At 45.8% G+C, this 24,464-nt stretch overlaps 1 protein-coding gene across 1 annotated transcript in view; it reads left to right on the forward strand.

Moving 5' to 3' along the window:
* Positions 1–24,464, forward strand: part of ppargc1a (peroxisome proliferator-activated receptor gamma, coactivator 1 alpha) — a 271,676-nt gene that overhangs the window by 232,019 nt on the left and 15,193 nt on the right. The window contains 6 exon segments of the mRNA XM_034229886.1: positions 3,845–4,024; positions 17,951–18,145; positions 19,374–19,499; positions 20,969–22,199; positions 23,051–23,096; positions 23,299–23,372. Of these exon segments, the coding sequence (XP_034085777.1) occupies positions 3,845–4,024; positions 17,951–18,145; positions 19,374–19,499; positions 20,969–22,199; positions 23,051–23,096; positions 23,299–23,372 (1,852 nt within the window).

Here is a 24,464-nt window from a genome sequence, read left to right on the forward strand (position 1 = left end):
TTGCCTATACACGTCCTGTTGACACTGTATACACGCTTCATACTGCCATCTGTCCTTTTTATTGCCTCTAAATGGACACAGAAATACTTTCCAAAAGACTGAATTACGCTCTTTGATACTCTACGCCAAACGGGCATTTTAGGTTACTCGCTCTGACGGGAGTTAATCAAAAAATGGAGCAAACAATGAAAACTAATTAGCTTGTAAACGTGTGATAGTTTAATGAAACATAAATTCCTATGTGCTCTATCGTTGATGCGAGAAAAATCTTCAATTATAGACTACATCTTTAACCGTGGCACTGTTATAAACACATTTTAATGATAAAGCATACCAATTTATTTCTGGAAGGACATCGTGTTTATATTATTATCTACACTATATTTTCTGATTGCGCATTCCTGCAGGACTCCTGGTGTGCGCTGACACATTTACAGCAACAGCTTTACAGTCACTTTTTTGGGGAGCTTGAAAAGATCCGAGGCTTCAAATATTCCCCCCCCCCCCCCCCCCCATATCCAACCCGGAGACATGACTGATGATAGGCCGTCATTTCGAGACAAATTATGGCACGGACCTTGCCAAAAAGAACATTGATTGTGAATGTCCGCATATATTCCTGACATTCTTCTAGTTTAATGATGAAAAACTACAGTACAGGTAGCAGATTTACACTAATTTGGTCGACAGATTGGCTGCAATGTGACGTCCGCACTGCAAAAAATGCATGATTTTATACATATTTCTTAAACATTTTTACATAAAAAACTGAAATCATGAGCTTGTTTCAACTCAAATCTTGATTCTGAGAGAATTTCATGTAAAAAATATCTAATAACTTACTAGAATTAAACAAAAGTCTATTTCTTCGTTACATTTCCCGAAAATAATGTCTACGCGCAACATGGTCACTTACTTTATGAATATATATGTAATGATTGTATGGATAGATAAAGCATGCTGTGGTTTTAGGTTGGACATTTCTTGCAGTGCACAGAGAGGATTTTACTATGTGCGCAGGCAGACCCCGCCTGCTCTGCGCGCGTCACTGGCGAGTAGTGTGGAGCCGGAGTCACTCCCCTGCCTACTTTTAATAGCTTTGTCATGTGATGGAAAGCAGTTGTAAGACAGGTGCCCTCGGTTCATTCTCGGCGAGGGGCAGCAGTAGCCTGTGTGAGAGCGAGTGGGAAGCGCGTGTGGATTTCTTTTTTACTTGATTTCTTTCTTTTTTCTTTTTTTTCTTCTTTTTTTCTTTTTCGGACCGTCATTCAGTGGCTGGATGGCGTGGGACAGGTGTAACCAGGACTCTGTGTGGAGAGAATTAGAGGTGAGCGCATCTAAAAAAAAAATCCGACTTGTATCATCTTTTCTAGCCCTGTGGACTTTCTTTTTTCCCCCTGGACCCGTTGGACAGCACTGGCTACAGACACAGTGATCTCCACATATTCTCTCGCTGCTGCTGCTGCTGCTGCTGCTGCTGCTGCTGCTGCTGCTGCTGCTGCTGCTGCTGCTGGCAGTGGCGTGCCGGTGAATTTCGCGTCTGGACACAGTTGAGGATGCGGGGATATACAACACCGGAATATATGACAAGTGTGCGGAGTCTCCCTTTACTCCTCAGTTAAAGGTGTAGTTGTAATGCATGCACAGGCTCGGGACCTGCCTCTCTCGTAGGATCTGTGCTCAGTCGGAGCTGAGAGCTTGAAGCTTGCGGACCTGCTTCGAGCCACGGACTGTACGCGTTCCGGTGCCGAGAAGCTTTTCATGCCGAAATGACTGAAATGTCTCAAAGTCAGGTATTTCGCTGAAGCATGAAATCCACCGAAGATAATAAACCCCTTTGACGTGCTGTGTCGGGATAGGGCATGTTATTTTTTCCAAAGGCAGGAGCAAAGGTTGTGCACACTGAGGACTATCTGCCATTGCGCAGGAGAATCATAACAGTAACGGAGCCGGGCACGTTTGTGTGCCAACATCCCGGCTGGCTGGAGAGCAACATCCAGCCACACTTCATCGTTTTATGTCTGCGTGAATTTCCTTTTACCTGCTGCGTATTTTCTCGTTTCATCCAAGTCGTCTTTTGAATCTTGCTTTACCTTTCCCATGACTTAAGTGCATTCAGAAAAGGCACATCAAACGGATACTTATTCCGTGCAGCTTGTTGTGAACATTCAGGTCTACCTGGCTATAATTGGGTTCAGAAGTCTCCATCAGTGAGGCTTTCTCTGTCACTACACGATGTGACTGCAGCCTGCTTGCATATGTGTTCTATGCTGCGTAATGAAAATATGAAAAACTGCCTTTATTGCATCAAAATAAGGATATGTTATTCCGGACAGTTTTTTTTAGTGATTGCTTTTCATTCAGACTCGCTTCTTTGTACTTTAATCACCGGGGCACTGACTCTGTCACTGTAGCCAGGTAGACTTCAGGAGAGACTCCCGTGTAGTTAACCCAAATAATGCACTTGTTTCTTGGAGCTTCTTTTTCGACTCATTCTGTGAAATGTGTGCATGTCGACTCTTATTAAAACCCCCGCGAGATCTGTCTTCCAGGTCGTCAGTAGGCTATACTTCATTTTAATAATCTTCACCGAGCAGGTGCTCTTGTGTGCGATACAGCGTAAATCATGGAGCGCTGTGGTGCGCGCTGTCTGGCGGCGCTGTTTCATTAGTCCGAGCAAGAAGTCCATAAGATAATTGGGCATAGGACGTCCAGCCTCTGTGTATATCTCATCTTTTCCATGCTGTGCCCTGTCACACTGGATCATCACAGGGGGAGCCTAAGACGCAGTGAATCGTTCCCCTCGCTCTGTGCAGCATATCGGATTTGTCTCACCATCGTGTTGGTGCGAATCCGACGACAGATGAACTGTGACTCCGGTGTCTGGCCGCTTTTTCCTGCAGGATCCGATCCTCAGCTCTGCCCTGAGCCGAACCCGGCTCTCAGTCTGCGGCCAAACACCCACCGGCTCTGCCCGGGGATATCTCTCGTGTTTGTCTTAAGGCCATCCTGTAGCGTGCATGACGTCTTGTCAACAACAATTACGAGTGTGTTTCTTATTATACAGCCCTAAAGATGTTTTCTTAGGCTTGAATTTGCATGTGCACAGTCACAGAGTGTAAACATGCCTGACTTTCTGCCTTTTAATGATCACTGACTAGATATTAAAGTGTGCTGCTCATGGTTTCATTCCTTGTGGTTGCTTACTTTGTATAATAATGAGTATGAATTGACTGGAAACGGCTGTAACATTCAGAAAAAAGAATGGTAAATATGCCATTTGAAATAATCTAGCAAAATTTGCTTAGACTTGTTGCTCTTTCCCCTCCACTGAAACACCTTGTCACATCACTGTTGATTTCTCATCCCACTTGCAGCCAGAGCTGATGATTAGTGTGGGGGAGATGCAGGAACAGCTGCTACATACAGTACACATTGGCTAGATTACATAAAAGTAGCTGGTGAATAGCAAAATGTCAACAGGCAGCGTTTAGTAGCAGCAGGCCAGCACCAGTGGTGTGGGGGGGGGGGGGGGGGGGGGGGGGGTTTAATAGGAGCTGAGCGGAAACAGGTTGCTGTGCAAAACGAGTGGACCTGCAGAACTGATCATAATCAATAGAGTTATTGTAATAAAAGTCATCAACTGGCAGACATGAATTACTTAATTTGCTGGACATGCTTTGTGTTTGGATTTCCTGTTGCTCACTCTAAGAGGCTTTTGACTCCTGTCCAGATTTGGATTCAGCCATTGTTTTCAAACTTGGCACAAATAATTCCGACGCTGATTTGCATATAAAAGAGATTTCCTTTCTGACGATCATTGTTGCTGTTGTTTTTCCTCCAGTGTGCTGCCTTGGTTGGTGAAGACCAGCCTTTCTGCCCGGACCTCCCTGAGCTGGACCTCTCAGAGCTGGATGTCAGTGACTTGGATGCAGACAGCTTCCTGGGCGGCCTCAAATGGTACAGCGACCAATCAGAGATTATTTCCACCCAGTATGGCAACGATGCGTCCAATCTTTTTGAGGTAAGTACAGCTTACAGTAGTTTTCCTTTCTATATAATTTCTTATTCATCACCTTCATCAGTATGTATGACATGGCGGTGCTGTTTTCTAGGCTATAAGGTGCTATGTAACATCTTTGCATCCACAGTGATTTCATTACATGCTCTCCCAGGGGTCAGGAGTGAGCTGGAATAAGAACACGCCTGAGCGAACACATCCTTGAATGCGAGCCAAACAAAATGCGCAAGTGTTGCCAGTTTACAAACATGCTTCAACATTGCTCCCAAGTACAAACGGGGGAGATAACAAAAATAACGATATGCCCAGGAGGACCTTTGTCTTCTTGTTTGCATCCTGGCCGCGACTGTAGCCATATCTTATCAAAACTCTGAGCATTTATTTCAGCCCAGAAACGGCACACATCTGAGAGAGCGTTCCGGTAGTAAACTCTGGACACGGCGGCTGTGTTGCAAAACGCTTCTCAAAGGTTGGAGTGTAAAACTTTAATCTATCTGGCTTTCTTTTCTTTCTCCCTGTCTCCTCCTCTCCCTCCCATCTGACTGTGTTTCTGTCCTCACGCGGTGACAAACGAAGTCCACAGAGGGTGATGATCTGGCCAGGGCCATAAAGCCACCGGTCTTGGGACTGAGTTGCAGTCCCCATTTCATTATAAGCTTTTATCAGTGCCAGAGATAGACAAGAAAGACTGAGATTGGATGCTTTAGCCTCGCCTCTGGAGGAAAAATCCTGTCTGAGAAGTGTGTGTTAGTCGAATGCCCTGACATGTAGTCATGTTTTCAGGGTCTCTTGTTTTGGGTGTGTGTTCCTCTTTAGTTCATGGTCTTGCAGGCAACAGTTGATAACAGTCTAAATTATTTCCACGTTTGACCTCCACCCTACCACAGCCACCTTTTTTAAAAGTCTCTTTAAATCACCACGCATTGTCCCTCTATGGACCACCACACACACACACACACACACACACACACACACACACACACACACACACACACACACACACACACACACACACGGTAAAGGGCGCCTTAAGTACTAGCTGGTGTGACCGAGGCTCCTCTGTCGTCTGAAAGTGATATGAGAGTGGCTCTGGGGATGGATAAAAATACCATTGTGTGTGTGTGTGTGTGTGTGTGTGTGTGTGTGTGTGTGTGTGTGTGTGTGTGTGTGTGTGTGTGTGTGTGTGTGTGTGTGTGTGTGTGTGTGTGTGTGTGTGTGTGTGTGTGTGTGTGTGTGTGTGTGTGTGTGTGTGTGTGTGTGTGTGTGTGTGTGTGTGTGTGTGTGTGTGTGTGTGTGTGTGATTTGAGATTTGAAGACACACTGGAATGTAGCACACATTGTGGACGCTGATGAGGGGACGAGCTCAGATCAAGAGCATCCACAAGAATACTGTACAGTACATAGCAGTGAGCGGGTGATGTTTTCACATACTGAACAGGCTAGCAGATATTGCATATGCTGATGGTTTGGAAAGGCTTCTAATCAAGCTTTTCAAAGCGAGTAACACATTTCCCTGACCAGGGAATTTTTTTTCTTCCGTCTTTGGAAAGTTTCTATTCACCATATGAAGTGCTCAGTTCATCCTACGGCAGGACCCGGCTAATCCTACTTAATCTGACAGGGGAAAGTTTGCCGCTCTGCAAGGATCAGAAAGCTGGGGCTGCAGCTGTACTTCCTGCGCCCCCCTGATTGGCCTCTCCACAGGGCAGAGAAGCATCCAATCAAAAGTTGAAGATTAGAGAACGTGTTAATAACCAGCCAGATTGAAAAGCCTGCGAGTGCATTCTTTGTTTTCTTGCATTTTCCCTTCAACTCATGCATATACATCCACTTAACAAATCAGCGTGTGAGCGTGTTAAGAGAAAGCAGGTAGCAGATGATCAAGGCTGCCCTGACTTACATGTGGAACAGCTGGGTGCAGCTGTCACGCTGAGGCCTCTCTCTTAACAAAGTCCCCATCAAACAACACGCTCCCTGGAAGTTTGAACCAGCCTTTCTTTGCAGAAGTACGTCAACTGTTGAAATGATTTGCAGCTTAGAAGGAAAGACAAACAGCTTCTGTTTTTATTGGATTTGGGCTTTTATTCAGGGTAGAGCTCCATGTCACACACGGTAGCAAATGAGTGACTTTGCCTTGGTTATACAGGACAGTAGGGATCAGAAACACCGTTCTCACATCCGAAAAAGTCTGTTTAAAGGTTCAATTAAAACAGTTTACACCGTGTTTGGGCAGTGTACGTGTGTGTGTGGGTGCAAACAGGCCCAATGTTTCTATCTGTGTATGTGTGTGTTCTGTTCTGTAAGCAACGTACGGTCCGGGATCACAAGCTGTCCCCTGGCTGGCCTTTTGCTCTATTCCCTTTCACTGTCCCAACTGTCCCTGACACGAAATTTGGAGGATCATGTGCCCCCTTCCCCCCTTTTGTAACACACACACACACACACACACACACACACACACACACACACACACACACACACACACACACACACACACACACATTGCCGTTATCGCTCCTGGCACAGTGCATTTGACACCCCTTCAGAACGGGCCGACCGTGAAAGTCCACAGTCTATTTTGGGCTGCAGTTGGCAGTGGTTACTGCAATAAGTTCCCATTGTACTGCCAAAGATATTAGCACGGAAGCGTGACTCCTCTCAGCTTTCATGACGCCGTGTGATTGACAGAAATGTGGTTATAGCTTCATGTGTGGCTCTTGCACTGGGATGCACCACACCTCAAAGATTTACAGACTACGTGATTATGCAAGAAAATTGGCACTCGCTTTACCTTCTGACATTTTATCGCAGCTGTACCTGTCCTGTCGTGAGATACGCCGATGACAGACAGACAGGTGAGACAAGGGCAGATAGAGAAGAGAGAGACAAAGGGAGGCACAGAGATGGACGGAAAAGGCCAACAGATGACAAGACAGACACAAGGACAGATGGGTAGTGAAAGAGATAAGTGTGGGGACCAGGGAATGCTTGGACTGGTGCCTGCTCAAATCAAAGCTCACGGATTGGAAGTAAAAGGTTGTGGGCTTTGCAGGTAGTAAAATAAGATGCCAAGGCTTAAAGCATTACTCAGATATTACAACGCACGTGAGCGCACATATGTCGGTCATGCAAACTCTTGATATTCTTCCAACGGAATGGGCCGTGTGATGGCATCAGCATTTGTGAAGCATTATGCCGCTTTGTTTAAGCATTTTCAGACAGATGCTCAGGCGCTTATTGTTAAGTAAAGGCAGATTAGATTGATTGGGTCATCTTTAGCGGGCTTTGATAAAACATGTTGTGATGGAATGCTTTTTCCTCAAGCAGCCCCTCCCTCCCTCAGTCACTTGTTGGCTAAAGCAGAAGTGCGCACAAAGTCACAGACCCTCTGAGAAGGAGTGTCACGCCCACACACACACGCACAGCAGAGACCCTTATTGTCCCTGTTTCTACTCCCTGCTGAATGCCGGATGCGTTTATTTTGCAAATTTATGCTGACATTTGAGTACACCACCCGCACCAGTTCACCGCTCCAGCAAAGGGTGTATGAATTATCATATTCCACTGTATAATATGATTTTCTCAAGTGAGTCTTATTAGAATACACCATACTACCCCCTCCTCTCGAGTTCCTTTCAGTCTTCCTGTGCTGATACATTGTTTGCGCTGTCTGATAGAAGCAATCCTCCATCACTGTCGAAGTGAAGGCAAAGCGCTCTCAGACCCGCGGCGATGCTGTTTCAAGATACACACAAATGAGAGGCAGCGCAGACGTATAGTACACAGATGCAGACTTAGGCTGTCCGAGCTTGTGTCATCTCGGAGCGTCTGTCAGATCCACTCACACAACAAGAGCTCTCAACCCGCCGCCCTGCAACACCGGGGGGCCTCTGCTCTCCCCCCTTCTTTATCCCCTCCATTCTCCCTCTGTCTTTTCGCTACCCAAGGCAAAAGCATTTGTTCCCGGCTGATGGGAAGTTGGAGCTGCACTGGCTAAACAAATATATTCTGGCCTCCAACAATTGCTTCTGCAGGGAGAAAGGGGGGAGTAAGGGAAGGGGGGGGAAAGGGATGGTGAGCAGGGGGGGTTGGATATGCCCAAAAAAGAAATGAAGGCTCCCCTCAGGGAATGTTTTGAAAAAGAGCAAAGGAGAATCTTTTGGTCTGGTGGCTCTCTCTCTCTCTCTCTCTCTCTCTCTCTCTCTCTCTCTCTCTCTCTCTCTCTCTCTCTCTCTTCTCCTCTCTCTCTCTCTCTCTCTCTCTCTCTCTCTCTCTCTCTCTCTCTCTCTCTCTCTCTCTCTCGCACACGCACACATGCACACACACACTCCCAGTGGGCCGGGGCCACTGATTGAGGCATGGCTTGGTGTTCCTGCTCCAGCTGATCCCCCCCCCCCCCCCCAGTGGATCTCTCTCATCACACTGGAGCCACCGATGTGTACGTGTGCATGCATGTGTGTGTGTGTGTGTGTTTTTTGTGTGTAATAGAGACGCCCGACACAAGGATCAGATAGTGGTCTTTTTCTGGCCAGACACAACACTGTCATCACTTTCGGTTCCGTGTGTGTGTGTGTGTGTGTGTGTGTGTGTGTGTGTGTGTGTGTGTGTGTGTGTGTGTGTGTGTGTGTGTGTGTGTGTGTGTGTGTGTGTGTGTGTGTGTGTGTGTGTGTGTGTGTGTGTGTGTGTGTGTGTGTGTGTGTGTGTGTGTGTGTGTGTGTGTGTGTGTGTGTGTGTGTGTGTGTGTGTGTGTGTGTGTGTGTGTGCTGGGAGGGAATGACTATTTTTAGTACCTGGGGTAATCTCCGCTAAGAGCCTTTCAGGGCTGTTTCACTTAAACCTGGCCAAAACACTAAGCCAATAATCCACCCCCCCTCCCATCCCGACTCTCACACACACACGGCAACATGTTGCAGCGATGCCGTGAGATATGACCAACCTGCCTTGTATTATTTAATAGTGTTCACTTTGGAGAAGGGAGGGAGGTACAGAGGATTCCAAAGAGGAAGATGGTGTTTGCATAGAGATGAAATAAAATGGATCAAACAGTGACAATGAAAAGGATGAAAGTGATAGCCAGTAGTTAGAGAAATGTATGAATAACAGACGATAAGGGGATTCCTCAACAGAGAAATACAGAAAAGAGAGGCCTTCAATCAGCGAGGACCATGATTCATGCTGAAGTGCTATCAGTCTTGGGCGATAGGCTGCTTCCCCTTTCCAGAAAAGGCCAATCGATCCCGTGTGTGTGTGTGTGTGTGTGTGTGTGTGTGTGTGTGTGTGTGTGTGTGTGTGTGTGTGTGTGTGTGTGTGTGTGTGTGTGTGTGTGTGTGTGTGTGTGTGTGTGTGTGTGTGTGTGTGTGTGTGTGTGTGTGTGTGTGTGTGTGTGTGTGTGTGTGTGTGTGTGTGTGGTGTGTGTGTGTGTGTGTGTGTGTGTGTGTGTGTGTGTGTGTGTGTGTCCGTGTGTAGTGTGTGTGTGTGTCCGTGTGTGTGGTGCCAGCTCGCCCCAGCAGTGGCAGTAAACCTTGCCAGCCCTTCTGCTCTGGTAGTCTGCCATCGTCTGTCAATCTCTCTGTGTTTGTGTCACAGCTTCCAGAGAAATGTGTTGTTGAACAATAACTAAGGTGCTAAATGATGTCTTTTTGCAATGATTTCAAAAGTTATTATAAAAGCTGTACATTTTTAAGACTGAAAGGAAGGGTTTCACTGCCCTCTCTGGTCAGAGGTGTAGCATGTTTTAGGATTTGTTGTGGTTAGAGGTGTGTTTTGTTGCACCTGTAGCTTTACCTGACAGTGACATCATGAAGTGCCGAAAGGTTAATCAGTTTAAGGCGAGAAGAAACAGATCACCTGGTTTAAACCCACTTATCCAAAGCTGATTAGCTGTGTACAAACATGTTGGTCAAACACCGCCATGATGCTTCTCTTGGATTATATAGTCCAGCAACAGTGTTATGAGTGTTATAATTAAGGTAATTTATCAACACATTCTTGGGCCGTGCTCACCGAAGTCTTGTACTGTACTGTACATGTGAAGGACTAGTTTTCCCTGGTTGAGAGTCTATTTTTAAGAGCTTTGCCATCCATGCAGAAAAAAAAACCCTCCCCATTCTAACTAAGCTTTATGATGTGCACTGCATGCTTATAGCTTCAGCTTATTTCCCCCTTGAAGCATTTAAGTCTGCACAGGCCTCAAATAGTTCAAGAGGCTCTGCTGCTGATGCATGAGTGACTGGATGCTTGGATGACTCACTAGCTGCCCAATCAGTAGCCCCTGAGTCTCAACTGAAAGCAGAAGTTTATACCAGAAGGAAATGGCAATGTGGAAGATGGATATGGATGTGGGTTGCTAAAAAATGCTTTGGTTTTATACCCAAATACTTGCTAAACACAATGATTGGCATGTTTTATATCAGGTGAATTGAGGAATATGTGCTTTGTGAAGTGGTGTATCCAGGATAAATCTCCTGCATGTGTCTGCCATCACAGAGCTGTTGACCCCAGGAAGTCAACAGCTCTAAAATGGTCTGCTTGTTACTCGTTCCAGAAGACAATGTTGTACTGTGGCCAGCCAAACCTCTTTTCACATGGCTGTGTGCGCAGCGTTGTACAATAACTTGATGGGCAGATTGGAAAGGGATTTCAAGTGTTGGATGCTTGTCATCAAGTGGTCAGCGGCCATTGATCATTCTGCGTTTGGCAGACGGTTCACAGTCTGGTAATGTGTGCAGGTGGGGTGGCCATGCTCGGCTAAACGTAAGCTTTGAAAGGAGAGCCTATCTCAACTAAAGGCAACAAGATCAGTATTCCACAGAGAAAAGATCCTAGATTAAGATGAAATACAGCTCAACATTCAATGTTGATGCTACAAAGAGAGATTCGAAGAGCTTTCATGCCCCCTTTATCCTTTTCTCATGGCCTGCCTCACGTCAACAAGTTGGGATTGTATCGACTTAGGTGCACCATTTCTTTGATGTGTTTTCATTTATTTACTTGTAAAGAGAGGCGCTTCCCCCCCCCCCCCCATCGTAACCACTCACACACCATGCAAAGGCTTGTGAAGTCCTTCGTGTTTGACCACTGCTACTGCACGTGCGGCCCATACACATATGGCACTTGAAAGTGCACATGAAAAAAACTGCTCAGATGCTCACAAAGTCATTCATGGATAAAAGGCATAAACACGACAGTGGCAGCCTCCTACCTGGATCCAGGAGCGAAAAGGCACTCACACAGAAGTCAAGGTAAAAGATAATGCGTTTATTTAGTAATCAGCAAATAGCTTTTATGCAGTGGGTAAGTGGTGAAGCCTGTGAGGCTCTGATAAGATCGTTTGCTTTCAGGTGTTTCCCCGACGCGCCACATATGGCATTGAGTGCAAATTGAATAGGGTGACCTTTTTTTGCCGCAGAATCAAATTGACTGCATTTCCCCCAAAAGATTCTGCCATTTCAATTACCATACATTTGTTTTATTGCTTTCCTCCATCATATGCACATACACGCAAAAGATGTAGAACGAGACAATGACACAGGAACACACCTTTTGTTTGAATAGATGTAGACCACTATATGTTGTCCGCTGCACCTTGGCTCTCTCTGGGCTGGCATCCTTCCTAGGAAGACATTATGGTGACAAATGAAACACTGCAAACCCTACATGGGCTTGGCAGGGCCTGAAAGGTCAGGAGCTGTATTTGTGTGCAGGTGTGCGCGTGTGTGTCTGTGTGCGGTTGTGTTAAAGGTGGTGTCAGCAGTGGATAATAACGTTGTGGAAAACAAGAAGTTCTGGTCCATTCTGCTCGCCACGCAAATATATGTAAATGTCAAAACCAAAAGTGACCAGAGTGTGTGGGTGTAATTGTTTTATGGACAGCTACGCTTCACTGCTGCTGGCAGACTTGCATTCCAGCCAGGAAATGTGGCTGTGTCCATTTAACAAGATGTACATTGGAAACAGTCTCCATGCTCCTATTGTGTGTCTCTCTCCCCTCCCTTTGTTCCTCCAGCACATTATCAACAGTGTAACAGTATGTTCAAAGGCCTCTTGCTTAGTGGTGCACATTTAGAGCTGCCGACTTAAGCAAATAGCTATTTGCCTGCCATTAGGCGAAAAAAGCAGAGGGAAGCACCATTCCTCATGCCATCGCTGCATCTAGCTGAATATTCTTTATTCAGAGGACCCAAATCTCTGTTTTCCTCCCCCCCCCCCCCTGCTGCGGCCGTCAAAGCGAGTCAGAGTCAGAGCAATCACAGCAATCAGTGTTTCCTCGTGCCAAGCCGATTGGGGAGACCCTGCCAAAACAAAAGAGAGAGCGTCCAATCATTATGATAGTGTGTGATTCTGTGGTGTTAGCAAACGCTGCTTGGACCATCTGTTGGACGGCAGTAGAAGGGAAACAACAGCAGCTTGGAGCAGGACTTTACATGGGGGGGTTCAAGATCGGTTATTTGGATAGTTGTGTCACAATACATACATATATTTACACATACATTTGTGGCTGGCTTTGGATGCAAATGTAATAATGAAGTGTCTCAATGGCGATCTGTTGTTAATGAATTGGTTAGCAGTCTGATATTGACTTAAACAGCTGGATCAGGTTTTGAGATAATGGGCCAATCTGATATCAGATACCATTGTTTGAATAAGGAAAGTTCAGTACATTAATATCCTTTTTTTGTTTAGTTTTTCTTGTTTAAAGAAGTTAGGAAAGCAATGCTGTCAGGCGTCAAAGTATTTATTCTTACGTACAGTATTTCATTTAATTACGTACATGTATTATTGCATTTCCTTGCACAATTATATCACTTAAACTCGTTTTTATGGCACTGTTTTACTACCTTATTTCTCTATGTCTTAACTTTACTGTATGTTAAACTGTAGACGAGGCCTGGGACTTTAATTTGTATTGCCAATAACAGCTCTGTAGATTTTGTGCACATGGCCAAGAGACCTTTGAATCTCTTAAACTTGAATTGGAAGAACGATCATTGCACAGTGAGGCTTATTAATTAAAATCTGGTGTTGGATTGTTAAAAAAGGCAGATTTCTAGATTTATCTACAGGTGTTTGATCTCTGGATCCATTGCAAATCTTCTGAGTTGTGTGTCTACGATATCACAACAGAATGATTTTTGACCCAAAGTAAGACAGATAGGGCCAGGTGTGTCTGAATCTGTGCGACTGATCTCTGCAGATGTGTGACAGAGTTCAGGTGGTTAGCTTCACCCCCAGTCAAAGGATTTCTCCACATAGAGCCAGAAAAGAACAGCGCCGCTTACATCCCTTGGGTACGTGTCTCAATCGGATCTGGCCTGTGTCAGGATGTGTAACAACAGTTTTCTTCCTCTCTTTGGCTCAGTGACACACACGCACAGATATCTCCTCTTCTCCCCCCCCCCCCCCCATCAGCTCATCTGATAGTGCTCTAACAGTCTCAAATGGTTCCCTGGAGATGCATCATCTCTGCACACACACACGCATCCTGGTCGCCGTTGATGGGTCGAACCGTTTCCTCACTGATGTATAACTCGCATTGCCTTCCTAACTCAGACAGACATCTGGCATGTAAACAGTCAGCTTCAGCAACAGCACTTCTTCTTCATCCAAAGATCTGCCATTTTGGTTTAAACGGAGTTACAGAATAGTGAATTCCTGCCAAGGCGAGAGAGTACTACATGGTCTTATAGCTAACTCAGATTGAGAATCCTGAAATCAGCTGCTTGGTGCTTGAACTGGACTCTTGTGTGCATTTAGACGCTACGGTTTAGCAATTTACAGCGCAAAACCATCATGATAAGCCACGATATATATGATGATAAAAGAAGAGTGACAGAGAATGGTGTTGACCATGCTTGGGAAATTGTTTCAGAATAACAAGATGCTCTATTGACTCTGTAGTCAGATGGAAAACTACAGGACCGTCCATTTGTTTCTGTGTATTATGAGCCAATCACAGGCTGACCAGAATGGAGGTTTAACATTTAGTTTTATGATTTGGAACATCGTCAGAGCGGCCTCACACACACCACACACACACACACAGAGGGAGTTAACAGTGTTATGTATGGCTTCATCGCTCCGTATAGGCCATAATCACCCTCTCTCCATCTCAGTAAGCTCATGCTAAATGACCAGACGTCTCTGGCGGCTGCCATGATTTGTCTCTCTGCCGAGCATCGTGCCGTACCTCACCCTCCCTGCCTCCCCTTCCTCCCTCCTCCTCTGCTGCCATATGTTGTGCCTGTGTGACTGGCCGACGTGTCGGGCCTCACTAACGCCTTAACGGCAAGGCTGACGTTGATTTATTTCCTCTGAAATCTGGGGGCCTGGGGTAATAACACAGAATGACATTATTTGTTTATCAAATCCAAGGCTGCTTTTGTTGGCAAGATGTGACGACTCGATACCCCCCCCCCCCCCGCCCTTCTCGCCAAATGCACATATACCCCCCACAATTTCGGATTGGGCCATGATTAGACGGTCTAGCTCGTCGCTTAACCTAATCCAAGGGAATGTTTTTGCAATCTGACAAGCAGAGAGCAGAGGGAGAAAGAAATAAAAGATTGAGATGAAGCAACGCAATTAAATTGTCAAGGCACAGATTTAACCCCGCCACGCAATTTGGGGGCCAATTTATTAAGAATGTTTTCTGTCTGTCTGAAGTAACTGGATGCTATTTCTCTATCTGCAGAAAGAGAGAAGGGAAGAGTGAGCAAAAAGGAGACAGTGAGAATAAACAGTACTTTAAATACCAGATGACCCATTTAATGGGAAACATTTTATCTTCCCAGAGTGTCTGTCACATGTTCTGCCTCTCATTTGAAGATAACGGCGGGGCTGTTTAGTCTGTTGAAACGTCATCTCGGTGTTATTCAGTGATCGGGTCTATCATTTTGGCAATTTCACAACACATTTGGATCCTTTTAACATGTAAATGATGCATTGCCCCGAAAAGCTCGTTAAAATGTGATCCTTTGCAAACTTGCTCAGGAGCTTTGAATCCTCAAGAAGCAATTAGCAGATTTAATTTGGCTATTTGCCCCTGTGTTCAGAAGTAGGTGTTTGTTCAAAACAGCACCTTCACCTGTCGTTATCAGCTGTGTGAATAGTATCTCCTGGAACACAATTCTGTGCTGTGGAACTCAATAAAAGAGTTAAAGGCAAGGACAACCTCAAAGACAGCCTGTCTGATAACAAAAGGGCCTCACCTAATAATGAACAACTGGAGTTGGCTTTCTTTTCTCTGACGCGGGAGGCTGGGGTGAAGGAGGGGGGAGAGCAGCTCGGCCAGCACTTGCCAGCATGTTTTATGGCTAATTGAAGCATTTGGAATAAAACAGCCACAAAATGGCACCCTTTAGAATTGAAGCGGGGTTAATATATTGTGATCCCACAATTAGCCCAGGATTGTTAAGATCTCTTTAATTCGGTGAGGTCCATTAAGTGGGACGGGCGAGAAAGTGCTCCCACCGAGACAATTTCTCTCCTCTCTCTTTGTTCCTCCTGCCCTTTCTTCCTCTCAGCAGCCGCTGTAGTAATCAATATAAGTGGACATGGCAGTCAGCAGGTTGCCAGGTTATTCCGCCGTCACCCCCCTTTGGGTGCCATCGCTCCTGAATACACCCAGACGGAGATGTTGTGTATAAATATACAAGGTTGAAGTGAGTCATTGGTAGTAGATTGACTGAAACTCTGCTAGGTATGGTCCTTAAGCTGGCGTGGAAAAGCTCGCCCTCCTGGACCGGAGTATTAGATCATGCTCTCTCCATGGCAGAAACCATCACTGAGGTTTGCTCCACCCCAGTTTCTCAAATCCCCACTTGGCCGACGAGTGCCTCCACTAGAGCCACAGCACCGGCTGCAGTGTGATCGTCACGACTTAGGGTTTTACAAGTGTCTCTTTCAGAATATGAGAGTCCCTTCTGGGTTATCTCCAGGGATACAGTGTGCCTGTGGGAGCTTGCCAATTGGTGGTGGTTTTTGAAACATGATTGAAATCGCTACATTTAAGCCTGCCACAGCCTCAGAAATGCCCCAATCCTTTCCAAACCATGACATAATGAAGCTTGCACAGCCCTCTCAACTTTTAATGAAACTAGTGCCTCACTATGGCACAGACTGCACTTTCTGCACCATGTTCAGGTTCTGTCCCACTCTAAAGAGGTGAATACAGCCCCACCCTAAAACAGCATTGCTTGGATATTTGGACCAAAACAGATGGCTGGCTCATTACAGACTCATTTGTGATAATCTGAAATGATCCTGCTTTCAATTTCCCATGCAAGGATATATGTTTGGGCTAAGAAAAGGCTGCGGCTTTATCAGCGGTAATACCTACCCGCTTAGTGCTCAGGTAATAACTCTGGATGCTGAAAATGGGAAGCATTTCAGGAGCATAGGGTTCCAGCACAGTGGATTTGAAGCTTCTTGCAAGTAATTAAACAGCATGCCACCTCATACAGAGCAATTTCCTGCAAGGCATTTGCCTGCCAATGCGCTATGGCCCCAGTCAACGTTGTGTTATCTCTGTGAAATATGTCCCCTTTATCATTTTTTAATAATGACTGAGTGCTCATGTTGTTAGGAGAAAATCTACTCAATGAACATCAGATTAGCGTTTTCCTCACTGTTAGCTAGCTAACTGAACGTCTAATATCTGTGTCATCTATAAATGAAAATTAGAGGGGAGGGGGGGGCATTTAAATGTCCACTATCTCATTGGTAAATCCAGACCTGCTCCTGAATTGCCATCCGTGGTGGGTGTGTAATTATGTTGAATCAGTGTGGTAGACAGAAACAAGTGGGTGGGTTATTGTTGTGCATGTGGGGCTCAGGGTCTTCTAGGATTTTGTGCTGGTATCTGAGGGGTTGGCGGCCCCTTCGGCATAATGAAGGCCACACGCCGTCTCAGAGCGACGATAATCCCGCCGTGTGCATAAAGGGATTGTTCTTGTTGGGCTGGCCACAGAACCTCCCGAGGTGGCGACGCTGTTTATCTTTCCGCTGTCTTAAAGTCCCCCGGGCTTTTATGGCCCTGGAACTAACAGTTCCTCTTGTCACTGTGCAAAGGCAACATCACACACACTTAAAAAAGCTGCGTTCCTCTCACTTTAAATATATTTTCTGTCATTTCTTGTTTATTTCTCTACAAACATGCGTAGTTGTTATCCCAAGCAAACCTCCGATGTCAATAGTTGGCAGCTGACATCTCCTTAACTCTCACTTTCCATCTCCATGAATTCATCTCTCTGTCTCTTCATTTCTCACGCTGTTATAATCTCCACCATAAACAGCCAGATGCAGCAAACACACAACTCCTCTGCTACATCAAAGAGGAGCAGAGTGAACAAGAACAAGCTTTATTTTTCATGAAATGTTGATGGCAACTCCCCGCCCATTGTGAGCATCAGCTGTCATGCCAACATTTTAAATATATCGCATTTATTTAGCATTAGCGTGTGGTAATACGCCTTATCTGAGGATTGCTCGCAAACATCTTGTCGGCAAGCCGATCGTCCCTCTGTGGGGAGAGAGAGGAAGAGGACTGCCACTCATTGTTTCTTTTACCCCCACACCCCTGCATGCTGCGACGCACCCCGACCCATTCCTGTCTTCCCTAGATACTTGCTACTTGTCAGCCCTGGTAATGGGTTTCTTGCGGGAGATATTATTTTGGTCCAGTAAGCTGCATGCTTAAAATATGAGTGACAGGCTTGACTCAGTTGCACAGGGAGAGAATTTGTTTTTAAAAGGCTGCCAAAATAGCGCCTGCTCTGCTGCTGCAAAAAATTGAGAGAAAAATCTTCCCACTCTATTAACAATGAGAGCCTGCATGCATCCGCCACCTTAACTTCTACTTCTCCTGACTAAAATGTCCTATTTTTCTTGTCTCTCTATTTTTCTGTCTACCCCCTTCCCCTCCGCCTCAAGAAGATAGATGAAGAAAATGAGGCCAACTTGCTGGCAGTGCTTACAGAGACCCTGGACAGCATCCCGGTGGATGAGGACGGATTGCCTTCGTTTGAGGCCCTGGCAGATGGGGACGTGACCAATGCCAGTGACCGGAGCTGTCCCTCCTCCCCCGACGGCTCGCCACGCACCCCAGAGCCCGAGGAGCCTTCCCTGGTAAGACCAGCAGCTTCTCCTCCCCCAGAGACTCCCATCAGCACCACTCCCGGGTCAACTCATAAAGACATGACCCCCAATCCTGCACAAACTGTTGCTTGTTTGTGCCAGTCCATGGCAGACACCAGATAAGACTCTTTAACAAGCCTGGGCACCAGAAAAATGGCACCGTTAGTTAGTCTGTCAGACTTCTGTTTCTGGCTCTGCCCAATCCACACTCGCCACATTTGCCACAGTATGTTCCCTGCATGTGTAGTGAGAGTGTGCAGAGACGCAGATTTGTATTATTTATATCTCCATTAAACAAGGGCCACGCATAAAAATACAATAATCTAAAAGGAAACAGAGATGATTAATGCTACATTTAGCCATTAGCTCATTTCCATTTGCAGTCCCTTGGCAGGAACACACAAAACAAACACTTCAAATATTACATCGTCTCCATCGCACTAACAATTATGAAACAGATCAAAGTACACGTGTATGAAATACGAATACCAGCACATTTATCAGCATAACTTTAAAATTACAATTCATTTCAACTAAAAACTCTAATTACGGTCAAATTAATGTTCTGCAGATGCATTGAGGAGGAGAGGAAATGGATCAGTGTGTTTGCCGCTCAGTGATAATTACATAACAGTGCTTTTGTGGTGCCATTTCAATGATATTAACACTGTGGTGGGGCCAACTCCGGTTGACACAGTGCCACAGGACCTGAAATCAAACAGAATGAAACTAAGAGGCGCAATAAATCCATCTCATATCGTCTGAGTCGTCTCTTCAGGCATTACAAAGGGCTTCTACATGAGAAGTCGGCTTACCTTTGTGATATTCTTTGTACGCCATCTGGGCGTTTAAACTGCTTTTGACCTTACATTTTGTGTTATGTTCAGTTATATTCCATGCCGGTCCCTTCCAAATGACCTTTAGCCACGTGCCTGTGTGTGTTTATTCAATCACATTGAGAGGCCTGGCTGTGTGTATACAAAAACACCTGTACAGGGAAAACAAAAAAACTCCAAAGGCTCAGTCACATGCCACAACACCGCTTAAATATCTCTAATCTTATCTTGTCAGTGATTTTATCTCGCAGTACTGGTCTCTTCTGGTTGTACATTTACAAAGCGCAGGCTGTCTAATTGAAAGAAAATGGTAATTTGCATAACCCACGCTCAATTCCCCCGCCTTCACCACTTTCCCTTGTTCTGTTTGGGTCCGTTCGCAGCTGAAGAAGCTCCTTCTGGCACCCGCAAACTCCCAGCTCAGCTATAATCAATACACAGGTGGCAAGGCACAGAACCATGCAGCCAGCAGCAACCACCGGATCAGACCACCACCTGCCGTCGTCAAGGTAGACACACACACACACACACACACACACACACACACACACACACACACACACACACACACACACACACACACACACACACACACACACACACACACACACACACACACACACACGCACACACACACAAATACACGCACTGCCTTGCTGCTTTTTCACTCCTGTTCTCCCACTTCTTGTTTGTTTATCCCTCTCTCTGTTCTTGCTCTGTCTGGTTTCTTGCTCCATCTCCCACTTTTTCTTGTTTTGGTGGCCGCCTTTAGAAGACTACTGCTCTAGTCTTCCGTCCCAGGGGGGCATCCCGTAATGAAAACAGGCTGATTGCTGTTGGGCTTTCCAGACGAGGCATCAGCACCGTTGTCTCATTAGCTCCACCACTTATCCGCCTTGGTATGGTGCCTGTTGAAAAAAAAAAAAAACCGACAGGCGCTCTTGTGGGAGAGATTGATGCCTTGAGAAGAGAAGATCAAAATATCAGACTTGATGTTCTCATTAGACGGCTCTCAAAGTTGTTTTTTTCCAAAGGGGTGGATTTGATTCAAATCACTTTTAGTCGGTGTAAGTTCAATGCATGTGAATACATAATGTATGTGAATCTGTTTCATGTCAGAACGTGACAATCTGTATGTTCACTGTCATATACTTAATTTGCTCGTTTAGGAAGAAAAGCTCTATTTGCTTTATGCTTTCCCTGGTGCTTAGAATTCCTCTGAATGATATAAGCATCTGTATGTGATCACATTGTGTGGCAGACACAGATTTGTGTGTGTTACGCATACTATGTTTGCACATGCAGTGCGTCAACCTTCCTCACATAGTCTATTTTCATACCGTGCCTTTGAGTCATCCATTTCTGGAGCACAGCGAATGAGTACTCCCAGAGGACATGGTGCGCGTACAGAGTGGCGCGGTGGTGCTCGCAGGGCCACGCAATTAAGATGATGGGCGGACAGCACCCCCGACATCTTCTCCTAGACAGTCGGGCATCCACTGTGCTCTGGCTTTAGGCCCCCTCTCTCTTATTCTTGTGCCAAATAAAAAATAACATAAACAAGCTGCACGCACTAACTTTTTATTAAAGGTCCCCTTAATACTGTCTTTCACCAATATATAATAGGTCTCAGATAGATATTTGGTTAAAAACAACACAATGGTGCTCTAGGAGGAGATTCAGGTGATAAGGGGGGGGGGGGGGGGGGGATACCTTGGTTGGTGATTGGCTAATGGTTACACAAGCTAAAAAATCGTTATGATGTCATAAAGTGGCCAAAATCTGATCAGCTCATTTCCAGACAGGTTTTTATAGAAATGGATCAGGACAAAAAGAGAGCAAATATTTTTTCCTGAAACTTTCTGAATCTCTTTACACAGAGGGGACACATGTTGATGTATAAAATACATGACAAAGTGGATTTTGCATAATAAGTGACCTTTAAGCAAAGTAAATAATTGTCCATCTCTGTCTGCAGACGGAGAGCCCCTGGAATGGCAAAGCGAGGGGGGGCTCCAGCCAACAGAACCGCCCGGTGAGGCGGCCCTGCACGGAGCTGCTGAAGTACCTGACCGCCACCGATGACATCCTGCTCCACACCAAAGCCAGCGACGCCAAGAGCACCTGGGGTGGTGCGGGCAGCAGGGAGAAGGGTGGCCTGGGTCTCGGTGCCTCTTCCTCTTCCTCTTCGCCGTCCTCGTCATCCACCTCCTCGTTCTCCTCCCTCTCCTCCGTCTCTTCCACCTGTTCGTCCACCACCTCCAAGAAGAAGTTGGCCGTACCGTCTCCGCAGCAGCAGCCGCAGCAGCAGCCGCCGCAGCAGCAGCCGCCGCAGCAGCGAGGTGAGAGCCGGGCTGCAGGCAGGTGTAGTGTGGCTGGTGTTGGGGCTGGGAAGTGGCAGCGTTGCTCTCACGATGACGGGGTTAAGGAGTCGGAGGGTGCTTCTATCCCTGTCAGCTACGCCTGCTGCCAGGAGCACGGTGAAGAAGGAAGGCCGCCAGGCGATGTGGGCCGCCTGGCTAGGTTTATTAGGTATATGCATTCTTATTCCCTCCCTCCCCGAGAGGCGAGTCACAGCTGTGAGCATTGCCGAGAGGCTGCGGGCGCCACTCAGGCTAGAGGCCGTAGAAACAGTAGCGTGGCCGGCCATAGGCACATCACAGTGACTATTAAGAAAAGAGATGAGAAGCCGGGGCACCCTTTGCTTAGCCAGCTGCTCACCTCCAAACACAGGCCTGCTCAGTATAAAGTCCACATACCCCCACCTCAGATCACCCCTTTACCCAGCATTCAGAGCAGGTCAGCAGGTAGGACCCCAGCGCAGGCTCCCTCAAAGGTGCAGGAGGAGCGGGAGTTGGGAGGAGCCGCTGATAGTAGAAAGCGGGAAGTAAGTCAGCTTGAAGAGCCTGACTCAGGGTCCCAGGTTGGACCCCCGCCCTTAGGTTTAGAGAGCTGGGTTTACCAGCCAGACTCGGGGCTAGACTTTGGACTAGAGCTCGGGTGGCTAAACCAGGGGCCCTATGGGGAGGATGTTGACCATGATGATGATGATGATGTTGATGATGATGATGATGTCATGGGCAGCACTGCTACTATCCCAAATAATAGAATTGCAGTGCCAGCCCTCCCCTGCCTCTCACATGGCCAAGTGCCCCCACACAGGCAGGCACTCAGCGAGCACCCCGACGACCAGGGCCTCCCGTTGTTAGGTAATCATGACTGCATCCCCCCAACTGGCCTTATCTCTGCTCTCTCTTCTCCCTCTCCTGCTTTAACCACTTCCCAGTTTGACTTCACAACTAACCCCTACTCTAATTCGAATCTAACAGTCATTCTGGGGGCGTGAACAGTGACGACAAACAGCCTGCTAGCCACTGCTTCCTGCTAGTCCCGAAGGCATTTACAATTTAAATTTCAAAAAGGAAGGGGTGGGAAAAGGGGCGAGCCATGTCTTGCTACTGTACATCTTGTATTCATGAAGTGGACCCTTGAACCCTTCTTTGGCTGATTGAGCTGAGTGTGCTGTACATTTAGACTCAGAGCCCGGGTGCTACTCTTTAGCGTCGTGCTACTAAAGCCACGTTCCCTTAGCTGGAGCACGAGTCGGCCAGAGCCTCGGGCAACTGCACAAGCTTCCTTGACTCTCCTTTCTCCCTTCTTTTTTCCCCTCTTCTGCTGTTGGTGCATGCGATTATTTTTTGTCCAGAGAGGGGCTCACCCACTGTCATGTGTCTTGTTTGTGGCATCGTCTCTTTATGTCTTTATTCCATTTCGATATGTTTGTTGTCCTGAGTGGGGATACAACAATGTACCATCACTTCATCCTGCCTCACAGAGTGGACAGTCTAACTTTAGACAATTTATTGTTAAAACGGGGTCAATTATAAAAATATACAATATTTAAAATATACTTTCTAACCAGGTATGGGTGTTTTTCTAGCAATAATTGCATTTATTAAGACATTTTAAAATTAATTGTTGCAGAATGTGGACCTGTTCTCTTCTGCCTTGAGTGTTATACCCAGGTCAATAATTACCCATGCTCCTTTGTGTTCTGCAGCCAAACCAACCACCTTGCCACTTCCTTTGACCCCAGAGTCTCCAAAGTAAGTTTGAGAAGTTTTTCCACATTATTCTAGGGTTAAACAACAACCAACTACAGAGAAAAAAAAGGAAGGAAATTAGACAGACTATAATCCAAGTTGAGGCATTTGTGACTCATTTCCATTTCTTAAATCACAAAAACGTTTCAAAGTCTTTTTTTCACCTGAGAAGTAAAATGTGTTGCCATTTGTTTTTGTCTTGCAGTGACCACAAGGGATCACCGTTTGAGAACAAAACCATTGAACGCACATTAAGTGTGGAGATTGCTGGAACCCCAGGTAAGCACATGTTTCTGATCATCTTAAAACACACATAGTTTTTATTAAATAAAAAACTCTCAGCTCCCAGTTGTGGCTAGTAATGGATTAACTTGATCTAGTTCCTTCACAGTTCAGAGTTCAAGGTGAAGGCACAGCAGAACAGTTTTATGTGCCTGAGTATTGATTAGGCTTTCCAATCTCCTCAGGGTTTATTAGCGAACCCCTCCCCTCCTTTCGCCTGTTACTCAAGAGTTAATACGCTTTACCTCTTCCTCTATCAGATCCTAATGCACTCTGACTGACAGCTTACTTAGCCTACACATCATAGAAAAATTGAAATGGCACTGTTATTGTTTTAATTGGTTTTGCGGTGTAATTCAGTTTTGCCCGTATGATCTGCGCCGTCCTTTCCTTCGGTCCCCAGACATGCAGGCAATTAGATCAGCTGACCGGGGAGTCACTTACCAATGTTAGGACGTTCAAAGTGTTTCTGTAAATGTAGTCAATGTAAGGTTTTCTTCAAAATCATTATTGACATCATCCTTTTGAGGCATTTAGTTATGATTAATCAAAAAGCCATAGGGAAAAGATAATTATGATCAATAAAAGAGGGTGTAATGATTTTCTGCTGTGCTCTTTGCCTTGGCGAATATTTGTTGGTGTTTTTTGGTGATTTGATGATTTTAGCGCCTAATGTCAGCATTTCACCACATTCAAAACACTTTGCTTGAATCCAAATGCAGAACATATTCAGTGTCATATTTCCTTACCACATGCTTTGGGGCTTTTATATGCTTAGATTGTCTTTATTTGTCCTTGTTACTGCATCTCAGGAAACATTAGCTAGCTTATAATGTTCAGTAGCATTTTGATTTCAAAATGTCTGGTTGTGTGAATTCTTGTAATTGCAAATTATCAACTTTTTATTGAATCTAAACTTTTTGGCATAGTGTTTGAGAATCGCTGATCAAAGGTGAATAGAAACAAAAAGGGCTGCCCTTTTAGCCTCTCGCACTGTGTTTAGGTATTCATTTACCAGCAGGGGAAACGTCCTTCATACATACCTCATGTTTGCCCCCTGCACCTTCTACTTATCTCCCGTGTGATATG

The sequence above is a fragment of the Gymnodraco acuticeps genome, unplaced genomic scaffold, assembly GCF_902827175.1.
Source record: "Gymnodraco acuticeps unplaced genomic scaffold, fGymAcu1.1, whole genome shotgun sequence".
Lineage (NCBI taxonomy): Eukaryota > Metazoa > Chordata > Actinopteri > Perciformes > Bathydraconidae > Gymnodraco > Gymnodraco acuticeps.